The 25,377-nt window shown below is 38.7% G+C and overlaps 1 protein-coding gene across 3 annotated transcripts in view; it reads left to right on the top strand.

Moving 5' to 3' along the window:
* The window catches only part of BUB1B (BUB1 mitotic checkpoint serine/threonine kinase B), a 55,217-nt gene extending 31,223 nt beyond the window's left edge, over positions 1–23,994 (top strand). Inside the window, exons 10-24 of one of the 3 annotated variants that reach the window (XM_036110677.2) lie at positions 943–1,055; positions 1,768–1,883; positions 2,595–2,641; positions 4,199–4,259; positions 4,381–4,486; positions 6,465–6,739; positions 8,327–8,481; positions 8,753–8,893; positions 9,378–9,478; positions 11,523–11,672; positions 13,612–13,754; positions 15,235–15,406; positions 16,200–16,306; positions 17,690–17,843; positions 19,035–23,994. In XM_036110677.2, coding sequence (XP_035966570.1) covers positions 943–1,055; positions 1,768–1,883; positions 2,595–2,641; positions 4,199–4,259; positions 4,381–4,486; positions 6,465–6,739; positions 8,327–8,481; positions 8,753–8,893; positions 9,378–9,478; positions 11,523–11,672; positions 13,612–13,754; positions 15,235–15,406; positions 16,200–16,306; positions 17,690–17,843; positions 19,035–19,055 — 1,862 coding nt within the window. In that variant the 3' untranslated portion in view covers positions 19,056–23,994. Of the gene's footprint in view, positions 1–942; positions 1,056–1,767; positions 1,884–2,594; positions 2,642–4,198; positions 4,260–4,380; positions 4,487–6,464; positions 6,740–8,326; positions 8,482–8,752; positions 8,894–9,377; positions 9,479–11,522; positions 11,673–13,611; positions 13,755–15,234; positions 15,407–16,199; positions 16,307–17,689; positions 18,280–19,034 lie in introns of those variants that run through there. The other 2 variants (XM_036110676.2, XM_036110675.2) reach the window with 2 other exon arrangements.
* Positions 23,995–25,377: the final 1,383 nt, after the last annotated feature.

Here is a 25,377-nt window from a genome sequence, read left to right as displayed (position 1 = left end):
CCTTACTACAGTCCATTTTGCTCATAGCAGATGATCTTTATAAAAAGTCCAGGTCCTATCATTACTTTACTTAAAATTCTTCAGTGTTTTCTCATTGTCTTACCATGCAGTACGAACTCTACCCACCCATGCCTTGGCTCCTGCCTACCTCTCCAACCTCATCTTTTACTTTTCTCCCTCTTACTTTGCTACAGTCATACTGGCCTTCTCTGGAACTCACTCTTGAGCACAGTGGCCTTGTTCCTGCATTAAAGCCTTTGTGCCAGCTCTGGCCTAGAATCTTTCCCCAGATCTTTATATGACTGGCTCCTTGTCATTCGGGTTACAACCTTATGAATGTCCCTCTCTTAAAATGATCTTCCCTGCTCACCTGTCTTAAGTAGCTCTTGACCTCCATCCTCCTACTCAGTCACACATTCTCACATCACCTATTTTATTTTATTTATTTATTTGAGATAGAGAGTGAGAGCAAGAGCTGGGAGACAGAGGGGGAGGGAGAAGCGGCTCCCCGCGGAGCAGGGAGCCCGATGCGGGGCTCCATCCCAGGACGCTGGGACCATGACCTGAGCCGAAGGCAGATGCTCAATCGACTGAGCCACCCAGGTGCCCCCCGTATTTTATTTTTAACACTGATTTTCTTATTAATTTGTGTGTCTTCCCCAAATTGAATGTTAGGGTCACATGACTAAGGACTTTGTATTATGCACCACTGACATGTAAATGCTCCGAATTGTTCTTGGCACATCATAGATATTCTGGTTCTTATTGATTAAATAAATGAAAGAATAGAGACCTAGACCTCAAGTAGAGGACTTTGCTCCATTTATATTATTCTCATCTGTAATATTAGCATGTATGTTGAAGCCATGAGCTCCAAAGACAGTTTTTGACAGAATAAATTGCTATAAGGAGTAATGCATTAGCCAACCTTACTGTTTCTAGCTGAGCTACTGACCAGTGCAGAGAAGAGAGCAGAAATGCAGAAACAGATTGAAGAGATGGAGAAGAAGCTGAAAGAAATTCAAACTACTCAGCGAGAAAGAATGGGTGATCAGGTCATTTCTCTCTCTCGTTTTTTTTTTTTTTTTTTTTTTTAAGATTTATTTATTTATTTTAGAGGGAGAGTGTGTGCAAGCAGGGAGAAGGGCAGAGGGTGTCATGCAGGGCTCCATCTCACACCCTGAGATCATGACCTGAGCTGAAACCAAGAGTCACACGCTTAACCGTGCCACCCAGATGCCCCCATTTCTCTTTTTTTTAATACAGAAAACTATACTTATTGAAACAAATTTAAACAATATAAAAGCATAGAAGATAAAAATCCTCCCAACTCCCATTCAGAGTTTCTGGTAGTTTCATAGCTATTAGTGGCAACAAAGTCCAGCAGGAAAGTAATTTAACAAGGGACCTCAAATGGAACTTGTGTCACTAGAAGTGATGCAATTTATTGACTTCTTAGTTAGACTCTAAACCGTTGTTTTATAACTTCTGGACTTTAGCTTTTTATTCTAGTCATGTTGCATTGAAATGGGGTCACCCAAAGAAATTTGGTATATGCTTGGCACTGCTCAGTTGAGTACAACAGAAACGGTTTATCCTAGGAATGTAAATTATTAGAAAGAACTTTTATAGTATAGATATTTTATATGGTTAGTGGGTATCTAGGCGAAGAGTATAGTAAACCTAATTTTGGGACTAAAGCTTGAAAATAGGTAGGATTTTTTAGATAGGAGGGACACATTGATTTTGTTTCTTTAATGCAAATAGCAAGAAGAGAAGATGCCTACAAAGGAGACAGCTGAACTGCAAATTGCTTCAGAGTCTCAGGAAATACCAGGAATGGCTCTATCCAATTCTGTTTGTCCAGTAAACTCTTGTGCCAGGTAGGACTGCATTGGTGGGAGGGATGATTCTTATAGGAGGGCACTTAAAACCAACCTTTGACTCTAATGACTTGAAGTCTTTTATAATATTAAGACAATGTTTGCAAGTCTCTGTCACAACATAAGCTCTGATACTGATGAGGTAAGACAGGGTACTGACATTTTTCTGTTAAAAAAAATACATGTTTCTTACAGAAACAATCAAATACAATTTTTAAATTAAAAACAAATTTTTTTAAAGTAGTCTTCACGCCCAGCATGGAGCCCAACATGGGGCTTGACCTCACGACCCTGAGATTAAGACCAGAACCGAGATCAAGAGTCAGAGGCTTAACCGACTGAGCCACCCAGTCACTCCTCAAATATAATTTTTTAAAGATAAAACCACCCATTTTTACCACCAAGTGATTACTGTTATTAACATATGTATATCCTTATGTGTTCTGTTTTTTGTTTTATTTGATAAAAATGAGAGTTTGCCATCGCTTATACTGTTAATGTTATAACATCTATTATCAAATATACTTCTATAACAATTTTAATGACTGAAGGTTCGATCTTCTTAAAGAATTTGGATTGACAGTACTAGAATTTTTTTTTATCTAGAGTGAAGAAGATTATATTTAATGAAAAAGCCTCTTGTACTTATAAGAATTAAATAATTCTTTTTGTGGGTACTTAGGACATATTTTAAAACAAGTTTCTTTACAGGGAGACTTCACTTGCAGAAAACTTTTGGCAAGAACCTCATTCTAAAGGTGAGTTATATTTGATAATGTCATGAAAAACTTACCAGTAACAAACACATTATGTAATATGTGGTAAATATTTTTCTTAATTATGGTAAAGGGAGTTGTAAGAAGACAGAGGGGAACTAAGATCTTATCGTATCTTTGAATCATGGAATTCAGTTAAGCATATGATTTGAGATAGGATAGGCATTTAAAAGAGTGTTTTTGTAAGATTCCTCAGTGCTTTGAAATGTTTAGTTTAAATGTAAATTTAAATTTATATTAACTACCAAATACTATCTTCCACCTTAGCAGTGTACACTGAGTTAAACCTATCAGTAGTATCCAGCAGCCAAGAAAGTAGTTTTTCAGAAGAAAGAAAAAATGTCTAAAACTAAAGCTATTTAGGGGCACCTGGGTGGCTCAGACGGTTAAGCGTCTGCCTTCAGCTCAGGTCATGATCCTAGGGTCCTGGGATCGAGCCCCGCATCGGGCTCCCTGCTCAGCGGGGAGCCTGCTTCTCCCACTGCCGCTCCCCCTGCTTGTGCCCTCTCTCTCTCTCTCAAATAAAATAAGTAAAATAAAATAAAATCTTAAAAAAAAACCAAAACTAGAGGTATTTATACTCAAATCTATTCTTTTTTTTTTTTTTAAGATTTTATTTATTTGACAGAGAGAGCAAGCAGGGGGAGTGGCAGGCAGAGGGAGAGGGAGAAGCAGGCTCCCCAGCTCCCCATGGAGCAGGGAGCCCAATGCAGGGCTCGACCCCAGGATTCTGGGATCATGACCTGAGCCGAAGGCAGACGCCTAACCAACTGAGCCACCCAGGTGCCCCAAATTTATTCTCTTCATTTAAAAATACGTTAAAAGTGGTAAAGACATGAATATCTACCTAGTAGTAGTTGAAAACAAATTAAATAGAATCTGATTAAACCTCTAACTCTTACCACCAATTTATAGGAAATACAAAGCATGGAGGAACATGTTAAACAACATAGGAAGATGTAATTGGCAAAAAATCCACCATTATGGGGCAAACAACCCAGTTTCTTCAACAGAAAATTACTAAAACAACAACAAACCCTATAGAATCAAAGTGATTTAGGAGGTATTTCAACCAGTCACAGTATATGAATCTGCATTCCCAATTCAAACTTTCTAAATAATTTTGGTAAAATATGAGTCTTCTGATTGAAGATATTATACTCAGAAATTATTAATCCTATAGGTATGGTTATGTTTTGAGATTATGCTTTTTTGAACGAGTCTCTCTCTTTTAGAATTACATCCTGAAATATTTACAAATGAAATGATATGATGTCTTAGATTTGCTTTAAGATAATTCAGAGTTGGGTTGGGTTTGGAAAGTAGTGGTAGTGGTGGGGAATAAAGAAAGATGAGACACAGTCATCCATGTTTAGATAACTTATTAAATGATGTCTACTTTTATATGTTTGAAATTGTTCATTATAAAGAACAGGTTACCTTTCTGCTTCCAAACAGCACAAAATATTAATTGACCTAGATGTCTTGAAAAATAGGCATTTACTCTTAGGAGCATAAATCTGTTCTCTTTTTCTATAGGTCCCAGTATACCTTTCTCCATTTTTGATGAGTTTCTTCTTTCAGACAAAAAAAATACCAGGTTTGAAGTTTTTTGTTTTGTTTTGATACTTAAAAGTCTTCTATTATTATAAATGAGGATGCAATAAGGGTTACTGTTATCTATGTGAACAGAAAAATAAGTGGGGTATGTTTTTTTCCAGTCATCCTGCAGATCCCCCACGGGTTTTAGCCCAACGAAGACCCTTTGCAATTCTCAAAGCTTCAGAAAGCATCAACTCAAATGAGGATGTGTCTCCAGATGTTTGTGTAAGGAACAGTATTCCTAAGTTAATATAAGCAGACCGATGAATTGTTTCATTCAGTTCTCATAAAGTTAGGGTTAAAATTAAAATCACTGGCTTGGGGCACCTGGGTGGTTCAGTCAGTTAAGCGTCTGCCTTTGGCTCGGGTCATGATCCTAGGGTCCTGGGATCGAGTCCCGCTTTGGCCTCTCTGCTCGGCAGGGAGTCTGCTTCTCCCTCTGCCTGTCACTCTGCCTACTTGTGCGCGCGCTCTCTCTGTCGAATAAATAAATAAAATCTTAAAAATAAATAAATAAATAAAAATAAAAACACTGGCTTAAAATTTAAGCACATGAAAAGATGCTTAACGTCATTATTCATTAGAGAATGTAGATCCACAACCACAGTGAGATACTACTTCACATGCACTGTGATGGCTATAATCAAAGAAAATAACAAATGTTGGTGAGGATGTGGAGAAATTAGAACCCTCATACAGTGCTGGTAGGATTATAAAATGGTGCAGCCACTTTGGAAAACAGCTTGGTAGTCTCTCAAAATGTTAAACATAGAGTTACCATATGTATGACCTAGCAATTCTCTCCTAGGTATATATCCAAGACAATTAAAAACATGTTTACATTTTTAAAAATACTGTACATGAATGATCACAGCAACATTATTTATAATAGCCAAAATATACTAGCGTATATGCTATAATTTTACTTGTTATAAAACCCCTTATTTATTTTTTATTTATTTATTTTTTTTAAGTAGGCTCCACACGCAACACGGAGCTTGAACTCATGACCCCAAGACCAAGAGTCACGTGCTCCACCAACTGAGCCAGCCAAATGGCCCTAAAACCCCTTTTTAAAGTATATGCGATTAAATGTATGCATGTAACCTACCAGATATGTATGGTAACAACCGTTGCCTCTGGGGAATAGTAATTGGAGGGGAGATGGGGGTCAAGTGCCAGAGGGAGACTTTTTCACTATATATCCTTTTCAACTAGTTGACTTTTTAAACCATATACATGTATTACTTTGTTTTTTGTTTTTTGTTTTTTTTTAAAGATTTTATTTTATTTTATTTTGACAGAGAGAGACCCAGCGAGAGAGGGAACACAAGCAGGGGGAGTGGGAGAGGGAGAAGCAGGCTTCCCGCAGAGCAGGGAGCCCGATGCGGGGCTTGATCCCAGGACTCTGGGATCATGACCTGAGCCAAAGGCAGACACTTAACGACTGAGCCACCTAGGCGCCCCAACATGTATTACTTTGAAAGACAAAGGGGTGGCTGATTCAGTTAAGTGTCTGGGTGGCTGATTCAGTTAAGTGTCTGACTCCTGATTTCAGCTGAGGTCATGATCTCGGGATCCTGGGATGGAGCCTCCTGTGTCAGGCTCCACGTTCATCCAGGGAGTGTGCTTGAGATTCTCTCTCTCCCTTTGCCCCTTCCCCTGCTTGCACATACACGGTCTCTAAAATAAATAAATAAATCTTTGAAAGACAAAGGAATATTTTAAAATTTTTCCATTTTTTTATACTTTGTATTCCATATTTTCTACCGTGACTGTGAATTATCTTTAAGAAATAAAATAAAAATTCAATATTTGGTGTAGAAGAAAACTTAAAAGCTAGGAGGATAGCAGATTATCAGAACATTTTCTAGGTCAAAGCCAGAAGAAAAATATTATTCCTCTAGTTCTTAGGTGAAATTGGTTGGGCAAAAAATCATTATCCAGTATTTTTCCTTTGGAGAACCCTCATAGTATATATTTTTGATAATACATAGTTTGCTATTTTCATGATATAAAACTTTTTCCTCAGATATTATGATGTGCTTTTTAAAATTATCTTTCCTAGAGATTCTAATATGCTACTTCTGTACCCTATGTTGAAAATCACTTATCTAATGTTTGTCTCTCTGAGTAAAAAACGTAGGTCCTCCATATTCTCACTGAAATATTTCAGCTAAACTTTATGTGTTTTTTATTTCAGGATGAATTTACAGGAATTGAGCCCTTGAGTGAGGATGCTATTATCACAGGTTTCAGGAATGTAACTATATGTCCTAACCCAGAAGACACTTGTGACTTCGCCAGAGCAGCTCGTTTTGTATCCACTCCTTTTCATGAGATAGTGTCCTTGAAGGATCTCCCTTCTGATCCTGAGAGACTGCTGCAGGAGGAGGATCTAGATGTGAAGATCTCTGAGGACCAGCAGACTGCTTGTGGCACCATCTACAATCCAACTCTCAGCGTCAAGAAGCTCAGGTGATTGTAGGTTTCACAAACCAGATTGTTTGAGTGATCTCTTATTCTGTGTGTGCTTGTCAGAGCGATCATTTATCAGGTTCTCACTACCTGCCAGGTACCGTGCTAAGTGCTTTACATGACAGTAGGACTCCCCCTGATAAAGTGGTGGTGGGATTTGCTAATTGATTTGAGTATGAGGGTTAGAAGAAGTAAATTTTGATGGTTATGAGACTGAGAGCCCCCGGAGGATTCTGGTGTCTTTGAGAAAACTTGGCAAAGTATACCTGATGGGGAGACAGGGGGCATTTTATTTTTCCTTTAATATTAAATTTTAAATAATGGTAAAATAGCTTGATACTAATTTCAGATAGGCAACTAGAAGTGTACTTTTTTTTTTTTTTTTTTTAAGATTTTATTTATTTGAGAGAGAGAGAGAGATCATGAGCTTGGGGCGGAGGGGGTGGGGTGGGGCAGAGGGAGAAGCAGAGTCCCTGCTAAGCAGGGAGCCGGATGTGGGACTCGATCCCACGACCCTGGGATCATGACCTGAGCTGAAGGCAGAAGCTTAACCCACTGAGCCACCCAGGTGCCCAGAAGTGTACTTTTTTAAAGTATCTTTTAGGGGCGCCTGGGTGGCTCAGTCAGTTAAGTATCCGACTCTTGATTTCAGCTCAGGTTATGATCTCAGGGTCATGAGATCAGGCCCCGGGTCAGGCTCCATGCTTAGTGTGAAGTCTGCCTGAGATTCTCCCTCTGCCTGTGCCCCTCCCCCTGCTCTCTCTCTCTCTCAAAAATAAATAAATAAATAGATGGATAAAATCTTTATTTTTTTTAAAGAGTTTACTTATTTATTTGACAGAGAGAGAGACAATGAGAGAGGGAACACAAGCAAGGGGAGTGAGAGAGGGAGAAGCATGCTTCCCGCCGAGCAGGGAGCCCAATGCAGGGCTCGATACCAGGACCCTGAGATCATTACCTGAGCCGAAGGCAGACGTTTAATGGCTGAGCCACCCAGGTGCCCCTAAATAAAATCTTTAAAAAAAAATAAAGTCTCTTTTAATGGAGAGGTGGAAATGAATAAAGAATGGTATGAAGGAATCGCATAGAATCTATATATTTAAAAGTTGGCTAAATGAATGTTGGTTTTAGGAATATTCTTTAATTTGCCAATTTGTGCTTTTAAAACTGCATTTTCAAATTTTTGTCCAATAAACTTTTTATCACATTTGCTTAGCATGTATTCACCTTGAGTGATTTGGGTTTCCCTTTTTCTTTCTTGATCTTTTCTTAATTAAAGAGTAAAATGTCTAGAGAAAGGATAAACAAGAAAAAAGTATCTTAGTCAATGTTTCTCAGTAGTTTAGAATAGATGTAGATTAGGCATTTGCTATAGATTAGGTAAATAAAGCATAAATTTAGAAAATCTAATGCTGAGCATTGCCTGTCAACCAGGGTAGATAAATTCTGATTATGAATCTATATCTGTTTCAGGAAGATAATAGACTTTGAAAATTAGACTAATGAATATCAAATAAAATAAAATAACAAAGATAAAGTGATAATCTGTTATCCCTATGAGGACTGACTTATTTGTGGTTCTTTCAGCCCAATTATTGAAGACAGCCGCGAAGCCACACAGTCCTCTGGGCTCTCAGGGTCTTCTGCCTCAGTTACAAGTTCCTCCTCCATCAGATGTCTTCAAATTCCTGAGAAACTGGAGCTTACTAATGAGACTGCAGGTAGCTTCATACATACCACTTGTAAGCAAACCTCTACCTCCATGTCTACTGAACACTTATTTATCTCAGCAAACTGAGCTATGTGGTTTTTTTCTCTAGAAAAGTTCCCATAAGTTGTGCAATTTCTAGAATGAATCAGTATTAACTGAACACCATAAAGACCTGAAGTAGATGAGTTTTGTTAGGTTAGCCGTGTTGATTGTGCAGTCTTGTGTTTTTTCCTCTCCTCTGATTATAACACCCATTTTAGGTTTGGGGGGTGATGGGTTTTTTAACTTTTTTTTCCCCCCAGACAACCCTACTCAGTCACCCTGGTGTCCACAGTATCGCAGACAACTACTAAAATCTCTAATGGAGCTGAGGGCCTCTGCAGAGTTTTTTATAGAAGATAGACCAATGCCTAAGTTGGAAATAGAAAAGGAAATTGAATTGGGTAAGTATCATTGAACGAATGGGGTTTTTTTTTGTATGACACTATACAAGTAAGTGATTATTTGTACTTGAGCTTGTTGCTTGAGCACAGTAAGTATTTTTAGATTAGAAGAAATAGCATTATAGGGTCACCTGGCTGGCTCAATCAGTAGAGCATGCAACTCTTGATCTCAGGGTCGTAAGTTCGAGCCCCACATTGGGGGTAGAGTTTACTTAATTAAAACAAAACAAAAAAACTCATGTAAAAAGACAAATGAAAAAGAAACAGATTATAGAGGTTGACACATTGATAAGTTCATGTCCCGGTAACAATATGGAGTCTGTCTTCCCCTCTTTCAACTTTTAACAAATGATTTTGAAAAGTATTCTAACTGACTGCTCACTGGCAGATATAAAGTACCTTTAGCCCTTAAACCAGGAGGTAAAAGCTAAGGGGCTGTACATATTCACAGTGATTTTTAAATGGAATCAAACCTTCTCAACAGGTAATGAAGATTATTGCATTAAACAAGAATACCTAATATGTGAAGATTACAGATTATTCTGGGTGACACCAAGAAACTCTGCAGAGTTAACCATAATAAAGGTGGGACTGATTCTTTGTCATTTCAGTTACCTTTTAAAAAAATAATGTGGGTTGAAGCAGTAACTATGGCCCCATGGTACCATCAAATCCTTTGAATAGTCCATAAGCTTCTTGATAGAAAAGTCGGTGAGACATCAAAAAATCACTCAGCATTTTGTGCCAGGATCAGATATCAAAAAGGAGAGGCAATCATGTAAATCTCTTAATATGTCCAAACATACTAAATATTCTATTAATTCTGTCTTTTTGAGGAAATATCCTGAAATTTTCTGGCCTGCTCCAATCTGGACAGATTACATTCTGGGACACACACACACACACACACACACACACACACACACACCTTTTGACATTTCCATTCACCATTATCCTAGGGAATCACATTACCTCTTTCTTATGTTAGACGCCCAGTAATATTGGCTCCCATTTTTATTTCTTTTTGGTTTAAGCCCTCATATTTTAGTAGCCTCCCGAGAAAGGATGCATGGGATATAAATTTTTTTGAAACCTTTCATGTCAGAAAATTTTTTATTCCACATCTTTACTTGATTGGTAGTTTGGCTGGATATTAGAATTCTAGGTTCAAAACTTTTTTTCCTTGGAATTTTGAAGGTAAGGTTTATTATCTTTTGGCTTGTGGCCTTTCTTTTTAAAGTCTTTTGCCATTTTTTGTGTAAGACTATTTTTCCCTCTCCCTGAATCCTTGTAGAATCTTCTTCTGTTTATCCCCAGAATTGTCCCCAGTATTCTGAAATTCCACAAATACATGTTTTGGTAAAAATCTATTATTGCCCATATGCTAGACACTGGATGGCCATTTCAATGTGGAAACTCCTTCAGTTTTGAGAAATTTTCTTCAAAGAATAAATTATTTCTTCTTTTCAGTCTTCTGTTCTCTCCTTCTAGAATTCCTTTTATTAGGATATGGGGTATCTTAGAGATCCTTTAAAAATCTTATCTTTTTTTCTCCTTTTCTCTTTGTCTTTTTGCTTTACTTTCTGGAATGTTTTGTCAGCTTTATTTTCAGACTTGTTATTGGGTTTTTCATTTCTTTTGTCATGCATTTGATTTGCCAGAGCTCTTTTTTATTCTCAGAATTTTCTTCTTTAAAACATTCTGCACTTCATTTCAAAGATGGAATATTCTTTATTTCTCTGCGTGCATTTACGATGCTTTAAACTTTTTTCTCCCTGCATCATCTGTTTCCTTTTGTCTGTTTTGAGCTCTGTCTTTCATATTAGAGGCTTTCTTCAAGTCTTTGACTCTCTATTCATATTTAAGTGTGGGACTCTAAAAGCTAATTGAAAGCTCTGTGTATACAGGACCTGGATAGCTGTTGGGCCTCACTGTAAGAAGATCTTGCTTAGCCATTCAATAAAAGGCCTCAATCTTTGAGGTCTTTTCTTTTGAGCTGATCAGATCCTTCAGAGAAAACTTCTAACATCCTTTCTGGAGCATATAATCCTGGTTGCTAGCTTCTTGGAAGCTAAGTGGGAAAATTAGTCTGGAGAGTGGAGGGGCGGACAGGTGCATCTTAACATTTGATGTATAAACTCCCCCCAACCCCCGTTAACAGTGTCTGGTGACCTCTAGCCCAGAGCCCTTCTGCTTTATACTTTCTAGGGGTAAACTTCTGGTCTTCTAGAATGGAGGAGAGGCAGGGGAATCTGGGGTTTAACTTCCTCCTAATACAGTTCAACCACTCCTGTGGTAGCCCCACCTCCACCCTTCTCTAGGTAATTGGTGCCATCAGTTTTATACTGTGGGAAGATGGTCCTGTAGTGTAAATTTGGTTGCCCTCAGCTTTCTCTACTGCTAGAATCAGCTTTCCTTGGGTCAGCTAAGTGGATTGTTACCTCTTACTGTTCTCTTTCCAGCTTCCAGAATTTGTTGCTGCTGTGTTTTTTATTATAGATTTATGACTTTTAAAACATTCCTTTACTATTATTTCTGTTGGGGTATCATAAAGGCTGGAGGGAATGTTTTCAACCTGCCAGCCATAATCAGAGATTCTAATAGCTCTTATTTTTAAAATTTTTTGCAGGTATCAGCTCAACCTGTCCCATGGGACTTTTATATCAACCTCAAGTTAAAGGAACGTTTAAATGAGGAGTATGATCATCTGTGCAGCTGTTACCAGTACCAAGATGGTTGTATTGTTTGGCACCAGTATATAAACTGCTTCACCCTTCAGGTTTGAATAATATAAATAGAGTCCTTAAATAGAGAGATTTGTGCTCCATTTACCAAGGGAATTTAGTGCAAAATTCCTGTTAACCTTCTAGAAATAGACCAACTAAATTATAAACTAAAAGCATTGATCATTTTCCTTTCCCAAGTTGTTTTGGCCAAAAACTTCTTTGGTATTTTTTTTTTTAACTTTTTATTATGTCAATTTTCTTTTTCTTTTCTTTTTTTAAAAGATTTATTTATTTACATAATCTCTATACCCAAGAAAGATGGGGCTCGAACTTACGACCCTGAGGCCACTGACTGAGCCAGGCAGGCACCCCTATTATGTCAGTTTTCAAACATGGACAAAAATAGACAGAATTGTGCAATGACCCAGTCATCTAACTGTGTTCATCATCGGCTCATGGCCACTCTTATGTTAAATTCCTGGTGTGATAATTCCAATATTCTTTCCATGTCTGGTTTTGATATTTGCTTTGTCTCTGCGAATTGTGTTTTTGGACTTTTAGTGTATCATAAAATTTTTCTTTTTCTTTTTTAAAGATTTACTTATTTGAGAGAGAGCACATGCACGTGTGTGAGTGGGAGGAGGGGCAGAGGGAGAGAATCTCAAGCAGACTCCCTGCTGAGCCCAGAGCCTGAGGCGGGGCTCCATCTCACCACCCATGAGATCATGACCTGAGCCAAAACCAAGAGGCAACACTTAACTGACTGAGCCACCCAGGCGCCCCTAATTTTTCCTGATAGCCAGACATGAAGTACTGGGTAAAAGGAATTGCTATAAATAGGCCTTTAATAATGTGGTGATAAGGTGTGAAGGGAAGGAAAGCATTGCATAATTCTGTGCTTTATGTTCTTTTATAGTGAGCCTATGCCTCTGGACTGTGCCCCTCACAAGTATTTCTCCTCCCTGAGGTGGGACATGATGGCAAGAGTGGGCTGGAGTTGGGTATTTCCCTTCCCCAGGTCAAGTAGGCTCAGATAATACTCTAGGAGGTTAGGCTCCAGTTAACTAGTTTCTCCTGACGACAGAGCTTTTTAAGAACAGAGTGCTCTGGCCTGTTTCAAAATGGTTCCTCTCTCCCTCCACCTCTGGAACCACAAGGAGAATTTTTCTCCAACATTTGCTGTGAGAACCTGATCTAGCTCCTAGACATAAAACTCACAGAAGTGTGAGGAACCCCCTCCACCACCACCACCATGCTTACAGATCCTAGAAGAGTTGATTTTTCAGTCTGTTCAGCTTTTTATTTGTTAGGACAGAGTGGCAACTTTCAAACTCTTTACATAAGGAATGGTCTATTTTTGCTACTCTTGTTTTATCTATGCTGTCCCCCAGTAGATTATTTTTAGAACCCAAACACAGTATATCATTTTATTCTTAGGAATGTTCTTTTTTTTTTTTTAAGATTTTATTTATTTGAGAGAGAGAGAGCGTGCATGCATGTGCATGCCAAGGAAGGGGGAGGAGCAGAGGGGGAGGGAGGGGGACAGACTCTGTGCTGAGTGCGGAGTCTAATGCAGGGCTTGATCCCAGAACCCTGAGATCATGACCTGAGTCAAAATCAAGAGTTGGCCGCTCAACTGACTGAGCCACCCAGGTGCCCCTGGAATGTTCTTAAGAGGTGTTGTTGCATATTTTGATGGTAATATGAATTTTCTAAAAAGGTTGGAATGAGGGTATTTTGAAACTACCATTTATAGAGCACCTATTATGGGCCTGGCTAATCCTCAATGGTCTTCATCCCTTATTTCAATAAATCCTTATAGTCTTAGAGGAGAGCAGTGTTGTTAGAACTGGGACAAAGACCCAGCCTGTGAAAGAGCCAGATCCTAGTAGAGAGCAACAAGGAGTACAAAGCGGCAGGTGGCAAGGTATTGAGGGTAAGTACAGTCACCGCAACTTAAGAAATAGTGAATTTTCTGTCCTTTGTTTCTAGGATCTTCTTGAACACAGTGAACTTATTACCCATGAAATAATAGTGTTGGTTATTTATAACCTTTTGACAATAGTGGAGAAATTACACAGAGCAGAAATAATCCATGGTGACTTGAGTCCGAGGAGTCTGATTCTTAGAAACAGGTTGGTCCTTTTCATTCTCTTAAAATTCTGTCAACTTTCTCTTAAAATATGGACAGTTTCCATTTCCTTTTGCCTCTCGATAAATGCCATATTGAGGAACACAGTATGTTAAAGTATTTGCTATCTAAAAGTCAATAATCAAGGGGAATAGTTTAAAAGAGTTCAAAGAAAAAAATACATTGAGGAAATACATTAATTCAGAAAAAAAAATTGACCACTCTGAGTATTGTGATGATTCCTGGCAAGAAGATATATAAAATATGAAGATTTGGAGGACTGTGAAATAGATTGTGTAGTCTTTCTTTGTGTGGGGCCAGTGCGGATTGAGGGAGGATGCTAGCAAAACCAGGGCACTTCTCAGTTTCAAAACCAAAGCTTAAGTCAGGCCAAATTGAGGTAATTGCCAAGAGAAGTGGCTAAACCAGAGTGCAAATGCAAACTATGCCAAGAAAAAGGGCTTAGTGTTCAAATTAAACCCCGTTTAGCCATCAAATGCAAGGGGTGAACACAGAGCGGCAAATAAATAGTTTTATGATGGCCAAAAAATGTTGTATCTTGTGCTATGGAAAAATGGGAGCAATTGTAAATTTTAAAGTAAAATATATCATTCTGTGCTGTGGAGGTATGTGATGGGATTAGTCAAACCCTGTATTTAAAAATATAGCATCTATCACTGATACTAATCAGGGATTTGAGGAAACTGAGGAAAGCAGAGACAAGGAACACAAAAATAATTCATTCTTTTCTCTCACATAAATAGTTATATGTCTCCTTGGAGAGTAGCTTTATTGCATGGGATAGGTAAACCCAAGGAAAATATAATTAGTAGTGAGTTATTGTTATTAGGTTTTCTTTTGTTTGTTTGTTTTGGGGGTTAGTAAATAACGGTTGGCATTACAGATAAGAGTAAGAGAGAATATGGTGTTAGTTTAATAAAAACAGGATAGTTTACAGTATAGGTGGCATCTTACACAAAAACAGCCTTATTGTTATTTCAGTTAAACTCTGAGAAGGAGGAATCTGAATGACACTTGGAAAGCCTAATCTATAGTAGTGAACAAGAAAGGCTATGACATCTGTAAAAGCTTAATTTCTTCCATAATTCTCATCAGTGTGTAAATCATTGCTGTTGTTCATATTAATGTGTCTAGTATAAGACAGAGGCTTGTACTCTACTTCCAGTACTTGTTTTATGTAATAAATATAATATGATAAATGTTTTGTGGTGGCTGTACATTATGGTTTAGATATCCTTGTGTCACTAGGCTAATCTCAACATTCCCCCCTTAGCTGGACACCGCCACTGCTCTTACAGTTGCATTTTCATAGTTAACCACTGGAGGGAGCTGTTGGCATAGCTAAGATGCACCTGCAATACCTTTTTTTTTTCTTTTTTTTTTCCTCTTTTTTTTAAAGAGCAGCTCTGCAGCTTCTTTCATGGCCTATTTTTATTATCTCTTTCTCTTAAATCTGGGCTTAGAATCCACGATCCCTATGATTATAATAAGAACGATCAAGCTTTGAAGATAGTGGACTTTTCCTACAGTGTTGACCTCAAGGTGCAGCCTGATGTTTTTATCCTCAGTGGCTTTCGGACTGTACACATCCTGGAAGGACAAAAGATCCTGGCTAACTGTTCTTCTCCCTACCAGGTAAGTGTAAAACAAGCCTGAGCAAATATGGAGAGGGTTTCTTAATCTCTTTCTTCCATAGATAAACCATGAAAGCTAGTGTTTACTGATATTGTCTCCCCTGGAATAGATGACCTAGTTTTCAAATTTCACCAAGTCAAGCAAAATATACCATTTTTCTGTCACAGCATTGAAGACTGTACACATACACGTGCAGACACATGACTAACTCAGTAACCTAAGTGTCAGGGCCATTTCCATCACTCATCTGTGTGATCTTTTGTAAGTAATTTTCTGTAATCTTTGTAAAATAAGGATAACAATCTGCTCTGTGTGTATCAGAATTGTTGCGAGGATTAAATGAAATAATGTATATAAAAAGAACATTACAAGTGTAAAGTGCTTTGTATGGTAGCATTATATACAAAACCCCTTCTGACTCATCTCTGGATGTTTGGCATTTGCTGATTGAAAATGTATCATGAACTTGAACTAGTCATGTGGACCACGTTTAGATCACAGCTAGAGTCCATGCACATTCAGTAGGTCTACAAATTTGAATTTGACAGTCCGTATATTTTTGTTCTTCAGGATAATTTGTTCTCATCTTTTGTTCTTAAGGATAATTCCTAGAGTTAGCTCTATTGATCACTTCTTTGGGGAGCTTCTCCCTTTATGGTAAGGGTAGGGAACAGTCTACTAAAATGTATGTCATAAGATAAACACTATAATAACTTTCAACTTTCTACATAAATAGATTGCCATGATAGTAGCAGAGAATTATTTTAGCTGATGGTGCTTTTTGTGATTTCAGGTAGATCTGTTTGGTATAGCAGATTTAGCACATTTACTATTGTTCAAGGAACACCTACAGGTCTTCTGGGATGGGTCCCTCTGGAAACTTAGCCAAAATATTTCTGAGTAAGTATTGGCTATTTCAGGGTCTTTGCCTATCCAAATAATTTTCTCTTACTCTTGGGTGCCCTCTGCTTGGGCAGCCTTAGTTTTCTTAGTCCAAATGCCATGATTCCATTAATTTCAACCAGTTTTCACTAGAGTGTCAGTGGAGCATCTAGCGCAGAACAAAGGAATTGCTAATTAAAAATAAGAATCAAACCATTCAGACTTCAGGACATCATTCTGGACCTAGATGTATCCTATAGACTGTGACTGTGGTGCGGAAGCCTCTCATTCTAGAAGTGTTAATAGAAACATTTCGTGAGAATAATTTTATAATCAATTGACGTTAGTCTTATACCCCTTTTTAATAGCTATTGTTATCAAAGTTAATAAGCATCTCTTGAAGAGAATTAAATTTCTAAATTATATACTAATTTTAGGCTGTTATTTATTTAATGAATGGGAACCAAAGCAGAGAACTGAGTCTCCTTGGAGAACTAAATGCTCCCTTCATAAGAGCTGCTTGGTCTCAGAACCATAGTATTCTCTCAAGCCTACTTATAAAACTTATTAAATATCCCATGTTCCACTTTAGCTTATCATAGCTAATAACTTCCCAGAATAAGCTCCCCATCTATCAACTTATTTGTATATTCTTTGGCTCAAAAAAAAAACAAAACAAGAAAACAGTGTTGGGAATTTAATACCCCTTCTCCATTCCCCCTACTCCCAACAAGTGAATTGTATTTTTTTATTTATTTAATTCAGAATTTGGCCAGTCTTATTTGTCTCTGAAACATACTTTATTAAAAATAGGCTTTAAGTATAATGTAAGACCTGTAGATAAATTCAGGTATCTCCAGTGGGCTGTGGTTCTAGGTGGGTTGAACACAAACAAACAGGTAGGGTCAGCTGGGGTTTCCTAACAACCCTGCCTTGTACGATAATAGAAGCTTCTCTTATTTAAAAAACCAAGGAAGTTAAACATCATAGCAGTAGTTACTTCAGTCAAGCTTAGGATTCTCGGAGGACTGTGAAGATAATAAAACTCTGGGCGGGGGAAAAGGAGAACTGCAGTCTGTCTAATGACCTAGACTTTAGGAAAGTTAGAGGAGAGGAGCAAAATTCGCTTGTCTTCTTTTTGTAGAGCAGTACTGCATCTTAGCACACAGAGGCAATGTGTGGATTCAGATCAGAGACTTTCCCTTTACGTGCATTGTATTACGGCTCTCCTGTCTTTTTCATAGTTCCACCCTGGGCTTTGAAAGGATTACTTGAATGAGTTCTAACCCTAGACTTTTAGCTATTACCTTAAATCATTTAGTGCATATATGTACCACTGATTTAAATACAGAATTCTTTTATATGTCTAATCTTGATGGAAATGGTTTTATATATTTTTAGGCTAAAAGATGGTGAATTGTGGAGTAAATTCTTTGTACGGATTCTGAATGCCAGTGATGAGTCCACAGTGTCTGTTCTGAGGGAACTTGGAGCAGCAATGAGTGGGGTGTTTGACACCACGTTCCAAAATCACCTGAACAAAGCTTTGTGGAAGGTAGGGAAGTTAATCAGTTCCGGGGCTTTGCTCTTTCAGCAGGATAGGCAACCAAATCTCTCACAGATTCCTGCCTAAAACCAATGGTTGTATTGTGGAACACTGGACCCTGTGTATGCTATAATTCAGTTTAGGACATGTTTAGATACACTACCAACACATTGCTACTTTTTAGTAAAGATATATTTCTAGGTAACTGGCATTTTCTGCATAGCGCTGTATCTATCCTTGGCCTTGTCTAACTAACAAAGAAGTGTTTTATTCTTAATGGACTCCATATGAATGGGTACCTTATTGTCATTTAACACATTTGTCTCTACTTTTCCCTGTACATTTTTCTTTTGTAATTTGTGACATGTGCCCTTACGATCACTATGTATTTTTTTTTTTGATCACTATGTATTTTTAAGTAATAAAATAGTATTTGTTAAATTTGTGCTTCTAACATCTCATCCACTTTTTGCCAACTAAGATAATAAATGGCTTGATTTCACAGACAGGAGCTATTGTACCATGGAAATTTATATATCCTAAACATGGAACTGCCATGATAGAATCATAACAAGACAGAATAGCCAACCAATCCTTTGGGTGTTCTTGACCTTCCACTAAGTGGTCTAGATTTAAAAGTAGATAAAATGATTTAATACAAGGCTAAATTTTCTTAAATTTCAAGTGGCGAAGTTGGTTGTTCTGATTCTATTTTAATATTTTCATTTTTTTATCCACCAAACCCTTTCGTCTATTTATATAATCTCGTGGTGCTGCGGCTACTGGGTCTCTTGATTAGAACTGTGGCTGTTAGAAAGGAAGAGAAAAGGTTTTGAATGGGGTGTAGCAACCTTTCAGAAATAGGACAATCACCCTTCTACTACCTGCAGAATGACTTGGTGGGGCCAGAGTTAATAAAGGAATGGAAGGAAGTTTTGTTGATTGGAAGATTTGAAGAGATAGAGGCCAGGATAAAAAGATAACTTGGAAGCATGTAATAATTCGGGAGAGACTAGATCTAGAAGAAGTATTAGATCCCCAAACAGAAGCATGGATTATACCTGGCTTTGGGTAGAGGGAGGAAAATTGGAAGAAAGGGGCAATGAAAATCATCTATTTCATATCCAAATATCAAAATTCTCAACTGTGCCTCCCTCCATTGCTGGTGCCTGATTTTTTTTTTTTTTTCCTTTACTCTAGTTGTCACTGTTACTGCTCTAAGATTGCTGGAAAGCAGAAAATTCTAAGTATATCTCAACTAAAAATATTTAAGCATATATAGTTGATGCACTGAAATATGACTTGAGTCTGAAAGATAATCAACTTAGAAATTTTTGCTCTTAACCAAAATACAACTTTTCAAACATTTTTATGTTTGCTTCTTGTACAACTGATGATGTAAAATTATATATCTGTATCTTTGCTGTAATTGAGCCCTTCTACCCCTCTGCTCTCCTCATTTCTCAGTCCACCGTTTCGACACATAAAACCCTTAGTCTGAGGATGGACAGTAAATTTAGATTCTTTCTTAACATAGGCTTAGCTATCGATTAGTGACTTCTTCCAGAACCTTGGCAGCAAGGCTGAAAAACCAGAGCTTTGTCTCTGAAAGGAGAGGGAAGAGAATCTGGGGAAGTTCCTTTATCAGAGAACTCGCAACTGTTGTGCCACCTCTCCCTCCATTCCCCATCTCCTCCAACCCTGACCCTTCTCTGTAGGGGGAAGAAAACAGGACCTGTGATGTCTTAGTTTCCTCTTTGCCTGGGCATAACCACAAAGTGGGCGCGCTTCCATTTCCCTTGTATTTTATGCTTGTTTGTCTTGGAAGAAGGAAGCCTCTGTTTTTTGGCAGAAGCTTCAAATGGTTCTTATTTCTTGTCTCACTAAGGCAGAAGTAGCACAACAATGGACCTGGCAGGGGAAACAGCTGAAAAGACAGGATTTTTACTTTTGTCTGAAAAGAGACCATGGAATATATAGTGCCCCACCATTCACGAAGGCTGCACCCACTAATCTTCTACCACTGTTAGAGCCCTCGTCTTTCTGTGCCGCTTGAATAAGAAACCTTCCATCCGAGTCAAAGTGCTCTAACTGATGCCAAACCTGAATCTGGAAATAAAAAGGTTTTCCTATAGGAGTAGGACTTTAGACTATTAGTTGAGCTATTATCTCAAAGTAGATAAGGAAGCCTTCCAGATGGTAAGCACAGGGCTCTTTGAAATGACGCTTGATGTGTTTAAGCTGAAGTCTTTAAGCAAAGACACCAAAGAAAGGCTTCTTTTCTGTTGCATTGGAAAATGTGGGATTCTTCCTCCAATTGCACCAACTCTTTCTAACATGCCAAAATTGCTGCCAGTCTCCAAAATTAAGACTTCCTAGTGAGGAAGATGTATTTTAAAAACTTTTTTAATATGGCAAACTTTGACCTTAATGAGGTCCTTGGTTCCACCAAAGACAGAAGAAGCTATGAATACTTAATAGGACAAAGGTGGCATTTCATATCAGTGTGGGAAAAGATAGGGTATTCAATAACTGGTGTTCAAACAATGGGTTAGAGTTTGAACTCTGTCACCAGTGCCACCACGAGTCATACCTTTGTGCAAATTAGACAAAGGCCCCTTCCTCTAGTGGATTCTGTACCTCCCAGTGTGCTGTAGCCTTACTGGATTTCAGCCCCCACTTAGCCCGTCAGCCTGCTGCCCTTGTTTGCATAGCCGTATGTAGTGGGCTTGCCTGTTTCACTGCTAATCTGCAAAACCATCTTAGATCAAAAACGTTAATGGAAGAAAATGAAAATGTAAAATATTAGAGGCGCCTGGGTGGCACAGTCGGTTAAGCATCCAACTCTTGGTTTTGGCTCAGGTCGTGATCTCAGTGTCGTGAGATTGAGCCCTGCATTGGGCTCTGCACACATGTGCTCAGTGCAGAGTCTGCTTGAGATTCTCTCTCCTTCTCCCTCTGCCCCACCTGCTCGTGCTCTCTCTCTAAAATAAATAAATCTTTGAAAAATAAATAAATAAATAAATAAATAAAATAAATCTTTGAAAAAAAAAAGAAAATATAAAATACTAGATGACTTTGTAATCTTTTGTCGTTGTGACGTAAAACCAAGATATAGGGAAGAACATCGCTGTTTATTACTATAGTAGATAAAAACCAAAATCTAATGGCTACCTATCTCTCCCCTCCAAAAAAAAAAAAAATACCATAAACTGAAACTAGGAAAAATAACTTGCAACATATATTTGCATCATCTTTCAATTGCATTATTTCAAGGTCTCATAACTGATCTCTATGCTTCCCTACCCACCCTCAGTCATAACAGAACCCTTATTACAGCCTGTGAGACCCTACCGGTCTGCCCCACTATCCCCTGACTTCTTCCCTGACTCTCCTTTTCCTCACTCACTCCTCCCTAGCCTGTCCACCTCCTCCTAGTTTCTCTCTTTATGGCCTTTTAGCCTGCCATTTCTTCTGCCTGTATCTTCACATGGATTACTCCCTTCAGAGAGTAGTCGCCACCTTATCAGAGAGGTCTTCCCTGGCCATTCTGTACACAGCAGCATCCCCCCCACACACACACTGCTGCTACTTTCTGTCCCTTTTTACCTGCTTTGTTTTTTCCAAAGCACCTATCACAACCTCGTGTGTGTGTAAATTTTTTTTCTCTGTATCCCACTACTAGAATTTAACTTCCTTAAAGGTGGGGATTTACTTTGTTTCCTGTTTTAACCCAAGTGTCTGAATGAATAAAATATTGACAAAGCACTATTTAACCCTAAAGTACAAAGAACTCCTTAAAAATTTTTGAAAACCAATAGAAATAGACAAAGGACATAATCCATTAAAAACATTTTAATGGCCCACTTACCTGAGATAGTCACCCTTCATTCCTAACTAAATAAAATGCAAAATAAACCTGAAATTTTTATCATTCACATAGGAAATAGTTGAAAATTGTATTTGTGACAGTGAAGGGAAGCAGGTACCCATATATTATTTGTATTATTAGCTGGAGTGCAAATTGTACATTATCAGAAGGTGATTTGGCAATATTTATTAAATTTAAATATTCCCTCCAGCTGAGAAATTTTTCTAAGAACTTATCTTAAAGAAAGATTGACACAGGTTGGCACACTCAAAGAAAAGCACCATTTGTATTGTTGTCTTCCTGCTTGCAAGGCTCCTTAGTCCCAAAGGGATGATCAGTATGACAGACCCCAGGAAAACAGGAGCCCTGGACAGTGCAGAGGTGGCATGGGACCATTTGTGTAGACCGCAGGGGTGCTCTGGCACCGGTGCTGAAAACCAGTCTTCCCGTTTGGCATAGAGATGGCAGAACTTGCCTTAGGCTTGGAGGGGGAAGCTCCAGACGTTTTCAGCCTTGGTTAAAAACAAAAAAGAAGCTGAAGAGGAAACGTGATTACCTTTGGGGAGAGCCATAGGAGTGCGGAGAGAAAAGAATGAAGGCTTTTACTTTTCATTTTGTGCATTTCTGGACCTTAGGAATTTTCTGACCATACCCATGGATTACTTTTTTCTTTTTTTTTGTCTATTGTCTAAGAAATGATGGGCCATAGTTTTGTGATCTTTTCTTTATATTAAGAAATAAAAAGCCTAATAACTATCAGTTTTGTTTTGTTTTGTTTTTAATGGGAAATTTGGGAAGCTTTATCATCTAAATATCAAAGCAAGATTAATTTGGAATTAAAATGAGGGACTGAGGGGCGCCTGGGTGGCTCAGTGTGTTAAGCATCTTGCCTTTGGCTCAGGTCATGATCTCAGGGTCCTGGGACCAAGCCCCACATCAGGCTCCCTGATGAGTGGGGAGTCTGCTTCTCCTTCTCCCTCTGCCCCTCCCGCCTGCTCATGCTCTCTCTTGCTCTCTCTCAAATAAATAAAATCTTTTAAGAAAATAAGAGAAAGTATTTTAAATAATTAAAGATAATATATCTAAACTTACATTTTTAGTATGCTAAAAATTCATATATATTCAAATATCTTGTAATTTTTCTATTTGAGACATGCTTTCCAAAATTACCATCTTCCTTATATTATAATTTCCTATGTCTGTGAACAAGGGAGTGAATTACATAAAACTTGACTTTTTTCAAAACAAAATGCATTTTATGGCTTTCATATAGAAACTTGAGTTTCTACAGACTGACATTAAGAAAGGAACAGACAGACCATGATGAACTTAGGCTAAACTTCTACAAACATATACCTTTTCTCTTTTTTCTTTTTTTTTTTTTAAAGATTTTATTTATTTATTTGGCAGAGAGAGACATAGCGAGAGAGGGAACACAAGCAGGAGGAGTGGGAGAGGGAGAAGCAGGCTTCCAGAACGCAGAGCAGGAAGCCCGATGCGGGGCTCGATCCCAGGACCCTGGGATCATGACCTGAGCTGAAGGCAGACGCTTAACGACTGAGCCACCCAGGCACCCCAAACATATGCCTTTTTTCTATCAAAGCATACCACTGTCAAGAATCCTGCTCCTCAGAGGCTCCGGGGGCAGATTTTCGGCTGCTGAGAAGTATTGTCCCATAAGTTCAGATTGGCTTCTCTATGGGAATGGAGTGGCTGCCCAAACTGCTGTTTCTCAAACCCCCTGTGAACAAAGGACTATGCATCTATTAATTTTATATACTCCCAGAAATTAGCACATAGTTTTCAAAAATAAGTCGTGAATTAAAATGTTGGAAAAGAGCAGCTATGAGTTCAAAAACTAGTTGCACTGGAGCCTTGGGGAGGGGGGGTAAAATCTATCCTCGGCTCTAGATGCGCATGGCACCTTCTCACTTTTCTGTGTCACTTTATGTATGTTCCATAACCTTTTGTTGTTATTGACTGCTGACCTTACGTTGTGATTCATTTCGTTGTCCTGTTTACTCCTTTCAAAATTAAATGTTATTTCCACAGGTGTATTTATTCCACTGGAATGTGTACTTTATTTCCCACATGTGTTTAATTCAGCCTCACATTCATTTGAAAGTTATGTGAATCCGCGTATGCTGCGATTTCAAGCTTACTGGCCTGGTCATGTGATGTGTTTCTAGTTAATTGCTTCACTCCTGCAATTAGCCAAGTGAGAATGGCATGTCATAAAACCAAATACCCATTAAAATCTGTGAACAAAAAGATGAATATATACATTTACTTGTTTGCTTTTGCATTTTTTTTCAAACAAAATTGAAAAATCTGGTAATGTTAGAATCAGGTGATAAAAACGTTGAAAAGGTGACATGTGAACCTTCAATGAGATTGGCTCATTCAAGGAAATGAGATGGTACAGTGGAGTCAAGGAGTCCCAGCAAATCGAGGGGGTTAGGCGGGCAGGAATAGGAGCTAGGAGGCAAAGTACATGAAAGTTAACTAGTGTTGCTGGGAGATACCTTCCCCGTCAACTGGACTCCATCATTGAATAGATAGGGAAGCCACTCCCCTTGCTCAGGACTCACCCAGACAGGCACATCCAGCATCCTAGCACGTGGGGACCCGTGGTTGAGGTTCCACGGTAGAGGCCACTAGGGGCCGCCCCATAGCTCCTACCTGTACCATTTCCCGGCTGCATTACAGGCGCAGGTACATGCCTTACCTCTCTCACTCAGATGAGCTCTTGGGGACAAGATCTGTGGGGTTTTTTTATACCTTAGTTATAACTTGTATGTAGTGCTCATATTATAGGGGGTCAATTGCACAGGCCCAGGGCTTGCTAGAACGTCCTCAGTATTGAGGTGGCTCCTGCCTATGGTGCCGAATCAAATACTAGCATGGTGGTTAGAAATGCGTCGAGAGCCAGAATACCTACGCTTGAGTCCTGGCTGTGTGGCATTGAACAATTACTTACCCGTTCTGAGCTAGTGTCCTCTGAAATGAGGATAGCATGAGTGCCTACCTTATAGAAAATTGGGAATGAAAGTTTTTAGTACAGATAACTTGTAGATAGCTGTATTGATTTAGTTCTAATGTTGCTTGAACGGTCTAAAGTTCTCTGGAGTCCTCTCAAGTACATTGGGATCCCAGCTAGTTGATTCTACCTTTACTGTCTTTTGAGTTCATTTATAGTATAGCCAAATCTGTAATATAAAGGTAGGCGAAAGAAGCATGGTGTTCTGTAATCTAAAGATAAGGGAAAGGAGTTGTTTCTGTTGGAGGTGACCTTCAGGAAACCAAATCTTTGTCCTTAAGACTAAGTCTCAAGATCAGCCAAGTAACCAAGCTATCAGGAAGCTCCGTCTGGTCCCCAGTCTTCAGTCCACAAGGGCATTCAGTCTGTAGGGTCTCCTCTGGCTTATGGCTCTCTGCTGCTTCTGTGCCATGTTCAAAACACAGGAATCCTTAAAGGGCTGCCTCTGGTCAGTTTGTTCTGACGCATCAGGCAGGGTCTTGCTGCCCTTGGGTGGTGGGCAGCAGGATGCAGATTTCCTTCCCTCTAGCCACTGACAGATCGGGCTCACTCCCCTCCCCCACCAGGGGAAAGACTGTCCAGCTTAGGGAGCAGGGCCTACTCACCCCACTTAAGGCCAAGACATTTAGTCT

The sequence above is a fragment of the Halichoerus grypus genome, chromosome 8, assembly GCF_964656455.1.
Source record: "Halichoerus grypus chromosome 8, mHalGry1.hap1.1, whole genome shotgun sequence".
Taxonomy (NCBI): Eukaryota; Metazoa; Chordata; class Mammalia; order Carnivora; family Phocidae; genus Halichoerus; species Halichoerus grypus.
The sequence above is the reverse complement of the archived record's forward strand: the minus strand, read 5'-3'. Positions and strand labels throughout refer to the sequence as shown.